Here is a 19,828-nt window from a genome sequence, read left to right on the forward strand (position 1 = left end):
GCTCTGGTGTCCCAGCATGCATTTGGGAGTGACAGCCGGCTCTGGCTGGTTTGGCCCGAGCCGCAAACCTGTTAAATTCGACTAGATTTTTATCTCACTTCCTTTCCTTGCGACACGACTGTAACACAGAGCACCACAGGAGCAGGCAGGTGTTAAAATGGGTCCCTCTCAGGGCCGCTCATCTTTCCAGTGACGCATTATGCAAACACACTCTGCATACAGCACATACACACTCGCTGTACTCCCCTATAGGACGCAAAGCAGGTGTGGCATGTCTAATCTGTTTTAATAGCCCCACTCTGCAGCTCCCTCTATCTGTGTCTCACTCTGCTGCCCCGGTGACAGCCCTGGTAACGGGGGAGGGTAACGTGACGGCCGCTGGAGACACCCCCATCCACCCACCCAAACACAGCTGTTCCCTGTGGGCTCCCGGATACAGTGTAGGGCGAGCTTGTGCCAGAATCATTAAACCAAGTGTGGGTGACAGCTCCATTAATGTGCAGCGACCCATCTGCACATTTCACCTCTTGGTGTCTCCCCTTCACTGGCGCTCTCAGCAGCCATTTACACCTCTTGAAGCCTCTCCACAGAGCACAAAACTGCAGTGCTCTTGTTCATCCATCTGCCACTTCAGATATGTAGCTGTGTAACCCTGAGTACTTGAGAGTTTCTGGCTCAATAAATTAATTTACATTTGGTTTTACACTCACAACAGATTCGCTTGCACCTACAGGGAGAAATTATTTTTGAATCAGGTTTGATTTTGCAGGTCACAGTCTGGCTCTTTATCTCACCGCAAGCGTTTCTTGAGCTGCAGGCTGTCATGAATGATCCTCTTGACAAACTCCAGTTCCCCGCCCTCAGCCATGATCTCCGTCACTCCGCCTGTGTTCACTGAACTGGGAGGAGGTCGCCGTGAGTTCCTGGAGTTCACCCCCTGGAGAGGCGCAACAAGACAGACAGAGCTTAAGATAAATCCTATTAGAAGCTTGTTACTATCATGTAAACAAACACGGGGAACAAGTGCAGTGTTTACTCTCAATGAGCCAAACACCTCTGTTCACCGGTGAGACATCTAAAATGATAAAGGCAGGGGAACATGTACCTTTGCTTCAAGCTGGTTGGCAAAAAAAGGAGGGTTGCACATGCAGAAGTCGTACACTATCTCTGTCTCTTCTTTCAAGGCGTCCATTAGTAAAGTCTTCTGAGGAACTTTGACAACTAGGATAGTGAAAACACAGTGAGGTGAGGCAGGGATTTGTTTCAGCTGGATGTTTTTGCTAATCAACAAGGTTAAAGAACTCTAAACAATGTGCAAACTCAGGCTCTCCCACAAAAAAGTCACCAGTCATGACAGAAACAAGTTAAAATCTTTGCTTCTTGGGCCAAAACTACGGCCTTTGTTCACACTATGAGACTGTGCAGGCTTTCCCACACATTCATTTATATGTGGCGGATCACAACAACAACAACAACATCTGCTGTATTAATTTTTATTTTGGGAGCTCAAAGCACAGAGTGTACTCTGGGCACAGACGGAGCAGTACGGTGCAATTACAGTGAAACTTAACTGTTCATTGTGCTGGGTCTAAAAGTTTCACACACCTCTGCAGCAGCTGCTCCTCTCATCCATTGATCTGATCAATCTGATCAATTATCCACCCCGTGACTCAAACTTTATAAACTGCTGCTGAGGCAAAAAAAAAAAAAAACCCTCAAGAGTTCCCCCTCACCTGCATCTTCATGGACCCACAAAATCCTCTGAATTTAGAGAGAAACACAGACAGCCCGATGGAGCTGGTGTTAGCAAGCTTTATATTAGAGATGGGCATGACTACTCAAATTGGACGTTAGTATTCATTCAGCGTAACTGTTGCCCAACCTCCCACATGACCAAGACTTTTACATGTTTCTATACTATTTAAAATTGGTAAAATCTTATTTTGATGTAGTGGTGTATTAAGTGTCTTGCTTCGCCCAGTGCTTCGTTGCCCTGCTGTTGCTCTCTTTCCGTTCATCATGAGACACTAGAGGACTACTGTTCCAAGAGTGTGAGCTCTGTGCCGGGGACAGTTGGTGAAAGTCTCTTGTGCACACAATGTCAGTGCAAACTGTTAGCATCGCATGCCTAACATTACTTAAAAGTTAGTAATGGGTTTAACCACAGAGTTCAGTCGTTTCTTGAGGTGGCGTGAGTTTGTTGGGACTGTTAAATGGCTCGGTGTTGTTGGATGTTAGCCGCTGCTGCTGTATTAGCTGGTGCTAACGAGGCAGATGTTGGGACAGTGGTTTTTGACTCCAGAGACAGTCCATTAGCGCTCTGTCTAACCTATGTAACGGCAGCAACCGAAAGTTTGCTTATTTTTCTTATGATAACTTTGAATTTTTTGGTTTAATCAGCTAATTGAAGCCTGGTTGTTCATTAAATGAATTTCACATTGTATTTTGTTTTTTATGCTGTTGGCCAATTTACATTCCTATTCTTACGTCAGATTTTTTTTTTTTTGCTAGTATACTATAATAATTTAATGCAAAGACCTGTATATGGAAGTAACTTAAAATGCCCATCTTTTCTTTAGATAGATATTGTAGACATGACTTTTCTCTGCCTGTTGTAAATGTACTCTACAATTTGGCTTTACCATTATCCCATAAATTGTTACTTGTAGATATGGTTCAACCAAAGTTACGTAGGCTCAGAGACATTAGATAAAACAATATACGATACACTAAAAAACTGCTGTCTAACTGCGCCAGTGTCATAAATAATAAAATGTTCTTCAGGATGAGTGAACCACATTTACCTTTAATCAGGTCAGACAGGTTGTTCTGCTCCACATTTTTCGTGGCGTAGTCAAAACAGATGTCGTCCACCTCTGTGGCCAAAAAGTACCAGCCGTTCATCGTGGCTCCCAGTAAGGGGTAGATGCAAGACGCACCGGTGCCTGAGGAAACACACACACATTTATTCTTGGCAGCCTGAGGATGTGTGTGTTCATTAAGATGATGAATGGTTATGACCTTCATTGGACAATATGTAAATATGTTGTTTAAAGTAAATGGTAAAGGGACAACAAATGTCAGTTCCAACAGCTGTTATTGAATCATCCACATATGACAACAGCGACCACGGCCACATAATTCAGTCCAGGCTCACATAAAGTGGCACCAGTTAGTGAAGGAAACGCCCAGTGGTGATCCATCAGGGAGCAGACTGTTTCAATCTGCTTACAGGGAGATTCAGGGTCACCAATCAGTGACCTGAGGTCCTAAAGAGGACGGACACACACACACACACACACACACACACACACACACATCTGCAGGCACAATCACCACATGCAAAGACAGACAGACTTTTCTCTGAGAGACAGAACAGCAAACACGCTGTGACATGTGGATGGGGATTTGGCTGTTAAGTGCTGGGAACACTGGGAATGACTGGGCTTGTGTAACAGCTGGAAGCACCAACTGACATTTCGTGTGCCGCTTTGAGCTGCTGGCAGCCACGTCCAGAATAAACAAGAGCACGGGTCTCAAACGCAGACTAAATGGGGCACACACACGTGAACTAATACATCATTTTTTCCTCTGTTACATGAAAAGTAACGTCAGCATCCTCGCCACAAAGTAAAACCTATTACACACGCTGTAAAAGATGAGAGACAAATGACAAAAACAGAAGTGGTGGTACCGATATCGATGCCCCTGCGTGGTTGCTTCTGGCCGTCGATGAGGTCCTCCACCCAGTGGATGTAGTTGAGGCGGAGCGGTACGGTGGGTATAAGACGCTCCAGAGGGATCTCGATGGTTAAGCCAAAGTCCTCCTTCAGCAGGGTACAGGTCAGTGCTCGCACCGCCTCCGGCTCTTTGAAATTCACACTGGAGGAGAAACAAATGTGACTGAATTATTTCATGCCTTTTAAGGACCCTGACACACCAAGCCGACGGCCCAACTATCATCTGTTGCTCTAGTTTTTGCAGTGTGTCCACTGCTGGCACAAGTCAACCATTGCTGGCATTTTGTCAGCCAATTAAGCCCATTAAATAAGAGACAGAGACGGCAGAGCCCATCGGTGAGTAAAATGACTCATTTAGCAGTTTGGCAATTCAGCTTAGTGAACGAGAAGAGAAATGGAAGTGAGGAAAGTAAACAAACGGCTAAAGTCAGGAGGGCATGAGATCGAAACAAATTTGTTATCGAAGGTAAGAATATTTTTTTAGCCAGTGAATTTTTAGCAGAAACAGTTCGCAATTATTTTTTTATTCTTAGCTAGTGCACGATAAATATGCTTTGTTCTTTTAACATCTTGTTGTGTTGTTAATGTGCTAACTGGCTAATTCCTATTTTCAATGATAAAAACAGATTACCCTCGCCTGCTGGTACTGAGTGTTACTTCCTCTCACGCAGATGCAGAACACATGTGCTAGCTGGCCATTGGCTGTAGTGGTGTGTTCAAGTGCAACTTTTTGGCTGAGACGAAGGCAACGTGAGGCAACGCAACAGTCCACCTTCACTGCTACTGGTTCTTTGTTGTCCGTTTGGTGTGTCTAGGCCTTAAATACTACAGTAACACAAAGGAAAATTTAGGTTTATTAAAACTTGTATCAATTTTTAAACACTGCCAAGTTTAGACTATTTTAATTAGTTGTAATTTCTTGTACAGCTGCTAGTGTTTAAGACAACATTTAACTTCCAACAATTTTGGTTTCTTTTGTTAAATAAAGGGTTTGTACAAACAAAATAAAAACAATCTCACATTTAAATTTCTCAAAGTAGGGTGGCATTATATGAGAAAAGTTTCAAAAAATGTCCAGCCCTGCAGATTGATGTTTAGAACAGTCTCTCATAACTCTGTTGGTTCACCTTCGTTTTCTCCTCTAAATAACTTTGGTTAACGTTAAGCTGAGGGTTGTTATCACTGACAGAAATTGTGACCAAAGCTACAAAAATAAAAACAAATGTTGTATGAAACCAGAATTTCCCTTTAAGGATGATTTCAATTTAGTGACTTACTGATCCTCCTGCTTTACCAATGAGACGACCTGACAGCAATTTACCAAACTGCTCTTAATACTGCACTTCATTAACCCTCTGCTCCTCCAGCCTGCTGCAGCTCTAAGCACTGAAACCCATTACTCCACATCACACTCACACACACACACACGAAGGACAATAGGGAGATAAGCAGCCCATCAATTCACAATCCCTTGCTAATGACAATGAAATTCACATTTCCAACATTGCTAAGACCTCCCACTTCTTCCTCCCAATTCTCAGTCCCACTCGTTCGGCTCTCCCGTCTTCTTCTCGACATGTTTAATGATTTCAGCTGTCAAACAAGTGGGCACGAGCGCGGCAGACAGAACGAGTGGGCGAGATAGGTATAATTAAAGCTTCGCTGAGCGCTTTCGCACCTTGGCAGATGTAATTAGACACATCCTAGTGATGTGAGCGTCTGGCACCTCACCAGTTTGGTGTGAGCAAAAAAAAAAGTACTGCTGGTAGAGATGGAGATATAACTCTGAGAAACAAAGCAGTCAACCTCTGATTTTGTTTTTATTTCCTTCTCAAATCAATTACACATGAAGAGCTGAAATGTTTTGCTCCTTAAATATTCAGCTCGTCTTTGGTGGTTCCTCACAACAAATAAAAGGGCATTCACATTTCCATTTTTCCTTTCTTCTAGGCCTATTTAATAAGTGGGAACAGCGCTGTGCTGCTTCAGATACCACTGAGACATGAAATACTATCCAGGAAGTCAAGTCTGAGCTCAAGATACAAGAGTTTGAAGATTTCCGAGAGGCCAAAACACTGCACTGCAGTTTATAATAACGAGGAAGAATTTTACTTTGTTCTCATGACAGCATCCATTTCATCTTTCTGGACTTGTACTTGTACAGCACCTTTCTTGTCCTCGGACCTCTCAAAGCACCTCAAAGTCACATTCACACACTCGTGGCCAAGCTACCACACATGGTGCCACCTGCTACTCACTTCAAACAATCACACGCACTAACACACCTCTGGCACAGCCATTGGGAGCACAGTATGTTGCCCAAGGATACTTCCAAATGCAGACTGGAGAAGCTGGGAATCAAGCCGGCAATCTTCCAATTAGTGAAGAGCCACAGCCGCCCATCAGTCTAGATCAGGGCTACTCAATTACAAATTAAATTGGGTCAGATTATAAAACCAGAAAATTTCGAATTACCAGACGTTTTCAGGAGCAAGCAACCTATTGAAAACTCATTTTTAGCTTTTGGCAATGGCAAATTTTAAAGACAGGCAAATATGAAGTGAAAGTAGCAACATTTGAAATGTTTACCACAGCAAAGTCACCATATAAAGTCACTAATATCTCACTGGAAACAAATCAAACATATCTAACATAGAAGGGGAGAGGTTGCAGCACCATGATACATGAAACCCAAACTTATGTAACGATAGAAGAGACAATAACATCGGGGCTTATTATTACTAAGGTCCTGTTTCATACAGAGTCGTGGTACACATCCCTGGCCGGGCCACTCAGAGGTTGCTTCAGGGCCAGATGTGGCCTGCAGGCTGCTTACTGAATAGGCCTGGTCTAGATGATCACAAGGCAGACAGAGGAAATACAGCGTTCATGCTACAAAGCAATCTGCTAGGAATATGCACTTGGCTGATTCTTATTTTTTTCTTTTGCCGTGCAACCCTGTAAATTTTGTGGGAGCCTTCTGCTATTGCACCTTCTTTGCAGGATCAAAGTCACTCTATGCAACTCTAAAGCACAATTTAAAGCTAAAATGATAAATAATTACATGGTGCACATCCATAAATGTATTTGTTATTAACGAAGTCACCACAAACTAACAGATACAGAGGGGTAGAATACGTTTCATGTGGTTTAAACACATTTGCAGGTCAAAGCATGAGTACCAGGATATTCCTCGATCAGACATAAAGTGAACAGAAGTTGGTTTGTTGTGCTTGTGTCTTACTCCATGTGTTTTGGCAGTGTATCTTTTTATACATTAATCGAACCACAGACTGTATAATAAGGATGAATGACATGACAGTGAATGGGACATGGGCCAAAAAGAACTAAAAGAACTAAGTACACGCCAAAAACCTTTTTTCCTCAAAGATGGTTTCAGTCATTTTAGGCAGGTCTTATCACAATGCTGCATGTCCGAGTGCTCACTTTTCTGGTAAGTTTGGTTTAATTAGTTATTTGATGCTATAAAAAGGGGGTTTGATGTCATGATTAACAGCTGTGTGTGCCAACTGGCGTGTTCGTGATCAATGACGCTGCTCTGCGCAGACTCTGGCCCAAAAATGATATTACCAGCGCAAGATGGCAGCAGCTTGAGCATCCATCTTTAAATACAGTCTTTGATCCGCACCAACTGAAGCTTAAAATACAGGTAAGGGGCCTCGTTTTAGGCGCTGATTGTGGGCCACAATATCCCTGGCTGGGCATCTACTGTATGTTGCATGTCATCCGTATAATGTCGCTACTGTCAGCTGGGTAATGAAGCCATAAAAGGCCCTAAAACTACTTACAAAGACTGAGTGCACAACGAGAGGAACCTGCCTCGTTGCTGAGGTGCCTCTGGCCACTGAACTCTGCATCTTCATCCAAGAGTGATAACACAGACAAATGACCCTCCAGGTGTGAGACGGATACAAATGAGAAGTGATTTACCTGTAGAGCCTGACATCAATCTTACCCTGTGTCTCCTCACCTAATGAACATATTAGGTTAATGGTCCAGTTTAATCAGCAGCTGAAGGAGTGTGACCTCCTGGAGGAAAACGAACACCTGGCCCTGCTCTGAGGGTGTACGACACGTTTTCAAAAGACGAACCGGTGAAGAAATTTGCACTTTAAAAATGGCCTGAGCTTAAGGGAGGAACCGGGCTAATGAGGGAGAAGTGATACATCGGCATAACGCTCAGTCTTTTCCAAAATGAAAGCCTGCCTCTCTCAGATATTCTGCCCTCTTTCATTTTTCCTCTGAGGCATCATTAGATAAGGATCAATATTCAGAGAGGGAGGCTGCTCAGGCCTGCCCTCTATTTTTAGCCCCTGATGAGTGTGTGTGTGTGAGTGTGTGTGTGTGTGTGTGCAATGCAGACCGATCACTCCCATCAGCAGCACTGCGAATGCCACGTCTCCATGGCAACCCCACCTACTGAACAGATGAGGAGAGCACGCAAATCCGGCCACGCTGGAGCAATGGCTGATGCCAGACGGAGCGTGAGCGTGCTCGCAATTTACGCCTGTGCTGCCACGTAGGTGCACCGCTGCGTGCTTACGACATTAATGTGGCCGACGGGACACAATGTGGGACAAACCTGGGTGAAAAAGTTGTGATGAGACTAGCTGGATTAGGAAGTGGGAATAAGTTCAGAATTCAACTCCAGGTGAAACAGGTGGACTGGGCTTTAAGAAGTAGATAAAGATGTGCAGTGAGACTCTGCAGGTGAAGAGGAAGAAGAGATTTAAATGCTGAGATGAGGAAAAGTCTTTGGGTTCAGGTGCAGATGGATGGAGAGGACGACATCATTAGACCGGAGGGGAGTTTGCTGCTGAGACAAACAGCTCGCTCTAACCTCCATGCTACATGATCAGCATGTAGCGCGCACGCACACACACACACACACACACACACACACACACACACACACACACACAGACACACACACACACCCTCTTTCATTCTCTGTCCACAGAGAAGTGACCTTCAATGTACATCTACTCCACTCTGAGTGTGCTGGGAAAAATTTTGTGCTGATTTGCAGCAGCTTCTTTTCTTGTGTCAGGTGCTTTTTTTTTTTAATCCTCATGAGAGCAGAAATAATCTCTTAAAAACTCAACATGTATTTAAAGCTAAACTGACTGAATATCTTTGAGCTTATTTAGTTATATTTTTAGCATTTCTGCAGATGTGCTGATGCTGTACAAAATGGGTTCCCAATAACAACCAGCAATTATGTCTTAAACAATTTTCTAGATGTTTATTTATTGGGGTTTGCAGGTTGTCAAAATGTTTTTTGTCCTTTTTTTAACATTTATTCTAAATTTAACACAAAACATAAGACACAAAACAAGCACAGGAGAGCTGGGGTGAGTTAATTGCTTAAACCCATATAAACACACATAAAAACTTTAAAAAGTATTTCACTGCTGGAAAGATGGTCTTTTCACAAAACTTGGCCATCTATTCAGTGGAGATACACAAATACATTTGAAACTGAGAAAAAAGAAAAAACTGGCCTGTGGCATTTGCCTTTGCGCAAGAGGTAGAAAACCTACAACTACCAGAATGCACTGTGTTGCACTGGACTAATAAATGCTCCTGCTGGTGATGGTAGACGGACTGCACTTGTATAGCCCCTTTCTAGTCTTCCGACCACTAATGTGACACTGTGAGTCACATTCACCCATTCACACACTGGTGCCTAAGGCTACCATACAAGGTGCCACCTGATACACAGCTTTAACACACTCACACACACCAATAGAACAGCCATTGGGAGCAACATGGAGTTCAGAATCTTCCTCAAGGATACTCGACATGTGGACTGGAGGAGCCAGAGATCGAACTGCTGATCTTCCGATAAGTGGACGACCCCACAGCTACAGCTGTAATGTGAGCTTGGCCATTTTAAATATTATTTTTGGGGGCTGTTTTTGGCTTTATTTAGTAGGACAGTGTTAGCGTGAAAGGGGAGAGAGGGATGGTTTACATGCAGCAAAGGGCCGTACGCCGGAATCGAACCTGCAGCAGCTGCAGCAAGGACATAGCCTGTATACATCGGGCGTGGTCATATTATATTCCTCCAGTTTGCATGTCAAAGTATCCTTGAGCAAGATACTGAACCTCAAAGTGTTCCCGATGGCTATTCCATCAGTGTGTGAGTGTGTTGAAAACGGAGTAGCAGGTGGCACCTTGTATGGTAGCCTCGGGCACCAGTGTATGAATGTGTGTGAATGGGTGAATGTGACCCGTAGTGTAAAAAGCGTTTTGAGTGTTGTGTGAGACTAGAAAGGCGCTATACAAGTGCAGGTCCATTAACCATTTACCATTTACGATGGCTAGTTCGTAACAAACAATTGTGAATTACAATTATACGGTAAGCTGAAATATGTTTCTAAAAACATTTTAGTTGAGAAACGTAGTAACACAATCTTGGTTTTATATTTGATCAGAACTGCTTAGTTTTACCGTTTGATCTCAGCACAGTGTAGCGACCACTTCCTGTTCACAAATTCTTGTATTGCAGCTGAAGAGTGCACTAAAATTTAGGCACAAAATAGGCAGAATCTTGGTTCATATTTGATAAGCACTGTCCTGTTTTACCATTTGATTTGAATTTGAGGGAGAGATGGGCGGGTGTCTCTCTCCTGATCCACTTATACACTCTAGGTGTCTGTGGTGGCGGGCATACGAAAATAAGGAAGTACAATCTGTTGTCCGAGCACTAGCCCTAAAGTTAGATGAGCAGGGAGATCTGGGCACTGGTACAATGGAGGGAAGTTTACCACTGCTACTTTACACATACTTGTGATACAGAGCTGGTTGAAAATTGGCAGTGTCTCTTTAATCTCGGAGGTGTTAAGGTGCATTTGCCCTCAGGTAGGGCTGGGCGATATGACCAAAATCTCATATCCCGATATCCCGATAACGATACCTATCCCGATATAGCACATTTTAATCCAATGAATAAAAAGTGACAAAAAGTACTGCAGTAAAAAGTGTAATTTGCGTCACAATGACATAAACGATAGAGCAAAATATTAAACGATAGACATTTTTCTCTCATCACACGATATATATCATCAGACGAAAGATATCTTTTGCTCAGGTTTTGGGGTGAACTTTACTCATCAGTCGACAACCAATTAACCAATCACTTTGACTTATTTAGTGGGATCTGTTCACTTCAGCTCAAGAAAGCTGATTAGAGCTGCTTACCAGAAACTTTGTGGCCAGAACACAACCCAAATTATAATTCATATTTAACTGGTATTCAGATAAATAATTTTGGGTATGGTGATGGTTGTGCCTTGATATTAAAGGCACGGCACAGACATCACACAGCTGACAATGGCCTCTTCACAGCAGATTGTGAGAGACATATGTACAAAACATAATGTCTCTCTTATCTCTCTTCCATCACATAGTAAAACGTATCTGCATTATAAAGTCTCTGATGGGTTTTCCAGTGATGCTGATCATCGCAGGTTTGCATTTATCAATTTAAAATGTGGCATCAGAGGTCATATTTATTCATTCATTTTTCTTCTAATGCCAAGAACGGGTTTAATAATTTACCTCTGAACACAAAACTGGTGTGAAAATTGAACATTTCATTAATTGCGGAAGTGAGAATCCCTCCACAGATGATCGTCTTGCAGCCCATAAAAAATATGACTACCAAATTAAATGTCACCCAGGCTGTTGCATTTTTAATACCCATTCATGCCTCCTAATCCCAAACCCCTCCAAATGCTGATCTGAGCCCCCCTTCTTCTCCCCCAAAAACTGAAACAATCCAGACTATTTTTTATTTTATCTCTTCCTTACTTCAATTCCAATCACACCCCCCATATTTCTCCTCCTGCTGCCTCTGTCTGGGCTGGACTCTCTGCCCACTGCTATCAGTCCTCCCCACTGACGATCCCTAAATGAAGGGATACGTATCTCCCCTGAGGATTGAGTGAGTGTCTCCCCAAGATTACTCTTATCCCCAACTCACCACTTAAATACTTAAAAAACTCAGTAGATGAATTCATTGGGAAATACAAAACCACACTAATCCCTCCACTGATGGAATGAGTGAGAGACTGACGGGGGAAGAGGAGCCAAATTTCTGCAGACGGTTAACCAGAGCTTCGTACCACACACGAAGGGAGACGCAAATCCTGGACATCCGTTCATGCAGCAGGCAAAGAGAACAAACTGGCAGCTGAGTCGATGTCTGATCATCGTGCAATGTACTGCTCAAACAATTTGTTTAAAGGGATAGTTCACCTCAAAATCACAAATACATATTCTCCCTCTTACCTGTAGTGCTATTTGTCTTGATTGTTTTGGTGTGAGTTGAGTGTTGGAGATATCGGCCTTTAAGGGTGCCTCAAAGTCAATGGATCTACATGGCACTCTGCTTGTTGTGCTAAAAGCAGTGCTTAACAGGGCTGTAATTTTTATTATTCCTTCAGGCTTAAATCGAGTAAGGTTCTCACCAATTTATCAGTGGGACTTTTATTTTATGAAACTGGCAGTTCTGGTGTGTAAATAGCAGGAGAGTTTGGACTGAATCAGGAAGGAAAGACAGAGAAAGAGGGGGGAATGCGACTTACGGTGGGAAAGTGACCAAACATGGAACAATACAGAGGAAAACTGGAGGAGAGAGAGACAGAGCGTGTGCGGAAGAGGGAGGACAGACAAGAGAAGGGGGGGCTGCAAGGTGACTTGGTTGGCAGTCTTCTTGTCTGCCTCCCCTGCAGTGGGAGAGATGTGCGAAACATGCAGCAAAGAGCGAGGATCATCATCTGCGCCCCGCATCGCCATGGGCAGCCATATGCCCAAGATGCGCCAAGTTGTAATAAATGTTTTAATGTTAAAAAAATACATTATAATATATAAAATATAATATATTTTTGACAGTAGGAATTCAAATTTGTGCGGGTTCATGTAGGGTCGGGCAGAATTATATTCGGCGATATGGCTCTGTTCTGGGGCCTCTCTGCATTTCCTTGGGCCTACACAGAAAGCCTCTTCCACACACCTATGTGGAAAGCATTAAGCAGAGAGAGCACACCTCTCTACCCTTCCACGTGCGAACAAGGAAAACCTGAGGCACAGAAAGCAAACCTCTCTGCCCTTCCATGCGCCTACATGGAAAGCCTAATGCAGGGAGAGCAGCAGCAAAGACCTCCCAGGAACAGAACAGAGCAGCATCAATGACAAACAGAAATGACAGTGATAAGTCAGACACAGCATTAAAAGGAGGAGCTGGGGTGGAGGCAGGTTGCAAAGCAGCTTGCAGAGGAAGCAGCAACAGTAGGTAGGCCAGAGCAGTTTAAATAGGGCGCCCTGAATGAGATTCGCCAATTGGTTGCATAGAAAGGAATCAAGTGATCTATCAGCTGACTCTCTGTCATCAATCAGCTGCTCCATCAGTTGATTGTGCTGTTTGAGATCAGCTGATGTGAGCTGAGCTTGACATCGTGTCCTGTCCGAACTAACGCTGTGCTCAATATTTGAAAAAAAATCAACAGCAGTGTCTCTTTCCAGAAATCACGACCAAGTACCTCCAGATAAACTACAGACCTTTTTGTGAGCAGTTTCGTGTATTTTTTCTATCAAGCAACACAACTGTGTCACCTAGCAGAAGGATGACAGGAAGGATGCATCTACTGCTAGCTCACCTTACACCACGAAGCTAGTTAATGTTACAGCTCCATATCACGATGTTTGGTAGTAAGATGTGATGATATGAAGCAAGTAAGCCTGTATGCTTTCAACTGTCAATGCAACAAGAGTCACAAGGTCGGCACAAGAAGTGTACACTTTAGTTTCTGTTTCCTCAGCCAGCTTCACTGACAGTAATCTACATTTAACTTCTGTGTCTTTTCACATTTTGATGAACATGACTCCCCAGTTGTCTAAATTTCTACATTGGATGTCCAGTCCCAGCTCTACCAGCCCATTGTTTGTCATCTGTCTGTCTGTGGCTCGCCAGCAGACAGACAGACGACAAACACAAAGTGATAATTAACACCTGTCACAGACGGACATCCAGTCGTGCCCACACATGCACATGCTCGCCCGCCATGAGATGATTGACGTGGCCACCTCACATCCACAAAGGACCAGCCCACAACAATATGTTCACGTTCACACACAGATGTTCAGACTCGCTGCGGCGACACCATGTCGGCATTCATCTGCATAACACAGACAATAACAAGTGATTTCCTCACCGAGCAGACTAGGTACCTGTTTCACAAAACACAAACACAGAGGGAGGAGAGCGTCTCCGTCCTGACAGATGAACAGCAGACCTCAAATACGAGGTTCACAATTACTGACAGCTCCTGCATTCACTGAGAGTTCCCTTTGTTTTGACGGACATTTGTATCAATTGTGGTGAATTTTTTAAAAAAAGTCTAAATTTATAAAATGACAAGCTGACATGTTGCTAAAGAGACTAGGACCAACTTAACCAACATACACTGTGAATGCTATTTTGGGTACTTGTTCAGCTAGAACAAATAGGGCCAGAATACCAGTACTTAAGTTCATTCATTCATTTTCTGTAACTGTTTATCCTGTTAGGGGGTCACGTGGGGGTGCTGGAGCCTAACCCATCTGACACTGGGAGAGGTGGGGTACACCCTGGACAGGTCGGCAGACTATCACAGGGCTGACACAGAGACAGACAGCCATTCACACTCACATTCAGACCTACGGACAATTTAGAGTCACCAGTTAACCTCATTGTCTTTGGACTGGGGGAGGAAGCCGGAGTACCCAGAGAAAACATACCGCTAACACGGGGAGAACATGCAAACTCTGCACAGAGGTGCTACCCCACCACAAGGTTCGAACCAGGAACCCTCTTACTGTGAGGCGACAATGCTAACCACTGCACCACCAACCTGTCAACGGTGTAATCAGGACCTAGCAACTCTTTTCCACTCATTTTGGGCATGTCCAGGGAGATTTCTGAGACACTTTCGTACATATATAATATAACCATAGACCCATAGCCGCAGTTGGGAATATTTGGTGTGGCCAAGAGATCTGGGTCTCTCCTGAGCCCAGGCCTGCGCTTTGGCCTTTTTTTAATCATTTCTAGAAAGACATCTCATTTTGTCCAACTGGAAGTCTAACCTGCCCCCTCTGTTTGGCCACTGGGTCAATGATGAAGTTGGAAAAGCTCAGATATACCACTGATGGACCAGTCAATGAATTCCATAAAGTATGGCAACCATTCCTGGACTATTAAAATAATGTCTATACTTTAAGAAATGTAGTTCAATGCCTATGTGTGCCTATTAAGTATGGAAATGTGTTATTGTGATATCTTTGGGGCCTCCCTAGTGTAGTGGTTAGAGCACTCATCTTCCATGCGGAAGGTCCAGGGTTCAAATCCTGCTGGCAAAGGCATGCAGTCACAAGGGGTACCCACCTCCGAATCATATGGGATCAGATTCAGGAAGATTCAGGATAAGAGAGTAATCCTGGAATCTGAGCTAAGTCCTTAACGAGGGTGCATCTCAAGCCTGTTGTTCCGGACATAAAAAGCGGATTTGTTCAATATTGTAGTATCTTTCTTCACTTGATCAGGTCCATTCTGTTGTTGTTAATTCACTTGCAATGCCTGATTATTATCATCAGTCTGTCTTGACTCTGGATATTTTGTATATTCATGTGTATTGAGTGTATTTAGCGGTGTTCATTTGTTTGTATGTGCAGGCCAGTCTTGGGGAGGGGCGGGGTGGGTTTGGATGTTGAGGGTTCAGAGTGTATATGCTCCATGTTTCTTGTTTGTTCTTTAAAAACACAAAAAATAATTGAATAATAATAGTTTCTGTACAAAAACGTTATTCTGCAGAGACTCACAGCACTCAGGTGGGGCAAGGGCTTTATAAAGAGGTAGCGATCACGTGCTAGATAGTAAGGAGCAGGCGTCCAAGAGACACAGCACTGAAAAGTGCAAATATAGTGAGGCGAAACGCCGAATAAAAGTGAACCTAGAGTTGACTTTTGCTTTCACTTTCACGAGCCAGTGTGTTTACAACCGGTAACCAACAATCCTGCGTAGCATACCTGTACGTATCCTCCTCCAACTCATCAACTTTTATCATTTATTAGGACTTAATTAGTTAAAAATGAACCCAGTTCCTGTTTCTTTCCCACCGCAGCAGCAATCATGAGCTCACACTGTTTGACGTCAACACCACTAATCCCACCAGACATATTTCTTCCTTTGTTCTCCTGGCTGGACTTTCTCACATCATGACTTCCACAGCAGCATCTAGCTGGCAAGGGCGCACACACACACACACACACACACACACACACACACACACACACACACACACACACACACAAACAAGCAGTGTTTCAGTCATTCAAACTGTGTCCAGTACGCAGTGAAACACAGGCAGCTTACTGGGCAGTTTCTGATTGACACTCCAGCCTATTTTTAAAATTGGGCGTTTGTTTTAAAACCGTCACTCAAGCATACTTTGTGAAGTGTCTCTAATGAAAAAAGCGGATGGAGTGAAAAAGAAAGGAAAATCTTTTGATGTTGGGTCCATTAATCATCCATCCAGGCTTCATCCTCCTGCTGTTGCCAGGAGCTGAACAAGCAGTAAAGATCAGACTGAGTCAGCTGGGGCCTGAGAGGTGCTGAGGGGTCCTCAGGACTGGATCTCGGGCATACTGGTGAGAAGGTGTTTCTGTACACTGTTTCATACCATATGGCTAAAAGTGTGCGGAAACCTTAACAGACATTTGATATCCACACATATGAACAGTAATATCTAAAACAGCCTGTAAACTAGCTGCATAGACATTACATGGGATGGATGGTCAAGGTGGGACAGATTCCTATATGTTTACTCCTGTATATGATAGCATTCATCAAACTGAGAGCTGGTTGTGTCAGGTTAAAAATAGTATGCATTTACAACACTATGCATTATTCATCCATCCATCTATTTTAATTTTCACATCCCTCTCCCCAGCAACGTTTCCCAGCTCCTCATGGGGGACCCCAAGGCGTTCTCAGGCCAGATGAGATACGTAATCCCACCAGCGTGTTCTGGATCAGCTCGGTTATGATTCAGAGGGCAACGATTGGATAATACAATGATTACTGATGCATCAAAAAAAAGAAAGAAAGTCTATACATGATTTATTTTTCTCACTGTGACTACTTGATATTTTTTAAAACATAGCACACTGTATTTTTGATCCTTAATAAATACACAGATTAACTTATTTGCAAACAATGTGGCTCTTGTCCAGGTCCCGTTTGCAATTCACGTGCTGTTGAATAAGTGGTCCGCAGCCTTTTTATTTTAAAAGTTAACTGCATTGATTAATTAATTAATTCATCTGAAAGCACCTTACCGTCTCCTGCCTGTATAACAGTAATAACATAAGGGGGAGGCGACATGCTCTGCTGTGTTATTTTGTTCCCCCAACATCACTTTATTAATAAACATTTAGATAATCGACTATTGCCGAATCATTCAGATCCACATCCCGATGCATTTAAGAATCAATTATATCCCCCCATCTCTACTGTTTCTGATACCAGTGCTCTCTTTTTCCTAAATTTAAAATCTGAAAGGCTCAGTCAGTGCACAGAGCTCACTGGAATCAGGCCAGGGATCATTGTAGTGCTAAAACCTGGCAGCGTGCCGTCACTGAATGAATTATTCTGATAGCTGCAACACTGAATATTGTAATAACATGGACCAGAAACAATACATATGAATCAGGGTGTCTGGGGTTCCTCCGGCAGAAAATTCTGAGCATCAAATACTATTTCCGCCTCGTTGGGTAGTCATATTGGTGGGACCCTTTTAGTTTAAACAGACGAAGGTGACCTTCCGCAACGGGAGGGGCTGTTGATGACTTGTGGGAGGAGCTGTTGATGACACCGCACGTGAGACCCACTGGTGGTGCATAAACAGGAAACTGCTGATAGCAGGAATTAGCGAGCAGCTAGTAGCAAGAGGGAAACGCAAACCTGACAGACACTGTAAAGATGAGCAATTGGGAAGACAAGGAATTGCACGCCCTCCTTGTCCTCGCAAAGGAAGAGGCCATTAACTGTCAGATGACGGGGACGGTGAAGAACGGGCCGACTTACGAGAGAAAGCACAGAGCTCCCGAAGGACTGACTCCCGCGTCACTAAATGTCACACATTGAGCAACACGTTTTGTTACTTGCTCACGCCCCCCATTGCCCCAGAAAAGGCGCATTCTGCATAAACAAAAGTAGGTAGGCGGCATTTTGCCGCACTTCCTGATTTTGTTTTTAATATGCCAATGCTGAAAAAGACTGATTGGGCTTTCCTGCAAATTTGTACAATTCCTATCTAAAAAGGGCTACAGAGACAGACAACCATTCACGCTCACATTCGCACATATGGCCAATGCAGAGAAATCCCATGTTGACACGGGGAGGACATGCAAACTCCACACAGAAGTGCTCCCCCACCACAAGGTTTGAACCAGGAACCCTCTTGCTGTGAAGCGACAATGCTAACCACTGCACCTCCAATCTGTCAATGGTGTAATCAGGACCCAGCAACTCTTTTCCACTCATTTTGGGCATGCCCAAGGATGGGACAATTTTGGGACAAGCTTTTTGAGACACTTATAACATGGATAACACGGACCAGAAACAATACATATGAATCAGGGTGTCTGGGGTTCCTCCGCCAGAAAATTCTGAGCATCAAACACTATTTCCTGCACTCTGGTGAATTTCTATGCTGCAATTTGTACCTTTTCTTTTCTGCATCAATTTATGGTGTACATGTCTTGAATTTGGTCACAATAACAGTCCTCTGTCACTTTCATGTTTTCATTGATGGGACAAATGTACATGTTCTAAACACCGAGGCAACATGTCTTCTGCAAACATGCGAACACCTATACATTTCTGTCACTTAAATCCTCTTAGTGAACTGTAGGGTGCGAAAAACAGGCACATGCAAAGTAACAAAACACATTTCCTGCGACCAGGAAAAGTTTTTTCTGCTTCAGTCAATACAAAGAGACAAAGATGAGACAGTCCAAGAGTATGTGGACAGAGACTATACAGTGTGTATGTGGAATAAATATTATAATGACAGGTGTTTGAGATCAAAGATGGGCAATAGGATACACTGCAGGCTACTTTGAAATACTAAACACATACACACACACATTCTGCACAGTCTCAGGGGCCACCTGCACAAAATACCTCAAGCTAAGAGTGTCCTTAAAGTCCACATAAAGGCTTTCATAAAATAAAATCAGTTGTACAAAACATGTTTTCTCCTTCAGGTTTCCTTAAAATGTTCACTTAAATATTTCAATGTTTTCTTATTTTGGGGTTATACTTAAGGTATCCCTTAAAGTTAGTTGAACCCTTGCACAAAAGTCTTCATGTATAACAAGCCCGAGCACAAGCAAAGAAATGGTTGTAATGGAAACTGTAATATTTACCACTGGAATCTTTCAGAGCAGTAAATGCCTTACATTTTTACTTTACTAAGGAAACACACTAAGGGATTCTGTGCACCACCCTTAAGTTAGTATTTTAGTTTAGGATAAATTAAGTCTTGAGTGTCATATTTAAGGGGAAAAATTAGGGTGTTGTTGTGCAACTGGCTCCAGGTACTTACACAGGTCTTCCCGCGAGGCTGGTGTGCACGTGCTGCTGGAAGTCTGGATATTTGGAGGCCAGGTATGCAAAGTCCGGGGGCTTGTCTTTGTAACGGTTCCTGGGATGCATGGATTTATTCAGAGCCATGATCACAGCACTGATTTTAGGGACAGAGGAAAGAGACATGAGGATACAGCAGGCCGAACTTACAGCAACAACAGACACACACGTAATATAAATATGAACATTAATATGAGCACAGACTGGAGACGAAGTTGACTTTAATGCAGGTCGCAGGGTGACAATATGAACGTTGATGTTGGTGCATAGTAGGTAATTAACTGCTGTAACTATAACTGTACATGACTAAAGTTCGCTGGACTTTAATTTGAGTCAGCTAACTGACTTTTGAAGCTAGTTGCTAACATTT

The 19,828-nt window shown here is 43.3% G+C and overlaps 1 protein-coding gene across 1 annotated transcript in view; it reads right to left on the bottom strand.

The window, feature by feature from the left end:
- The window catches only part of mettl16 (methyltransferase 16, N6-methyladenosine), a 37,923-nt gene that overhangs the window by 17,901 nt on the left and 194 nt on the right, over window positions 1-19,828 (bottom strand). The window contains exons 2-6 of the mRNA XM_033630725.2: window positions 19,418-19,555; window positions 3,695-3,882; window positions 2,805-2,945; window positions 1,106-1,221; window positions 795-937 (exon numbers count right to left, since the gene is read on the bottom strand). Of these exons, the coding sequence (XP_033486616.1) occupies window positions 795-937; window positions 1,106-1,221; window positions 2,805-2,945; window positions 3,695-3,882; window positions 19,418-19,545 (716 nt within the window). The 5' untranslated portion in view covers window positions 19,546-19,555. The remainder of the gene's footprint in view (window positions 1-794; window positions 938-1,105; window positions 1,222-2,804; window positions 2,946-3,694; window positions 3,883-19,417; window positions 19,556-19,828) is intronic.

Source organism: Epinephelus lanceolatus, chromosome 4, assembly GCF_041903045.1.
Source record: "Epinephelus lanceolatus isolate andai-2023 chromosome 4, ASM4190304v1, whole genome shotgun sequence".
Classification (NCBI taxonomy): Eukaryota; Metazoa; Chordata; class Actinopteri; order Perciformes; family Serranidae; genus Epinephelus; species Epinephelus lanceolatus.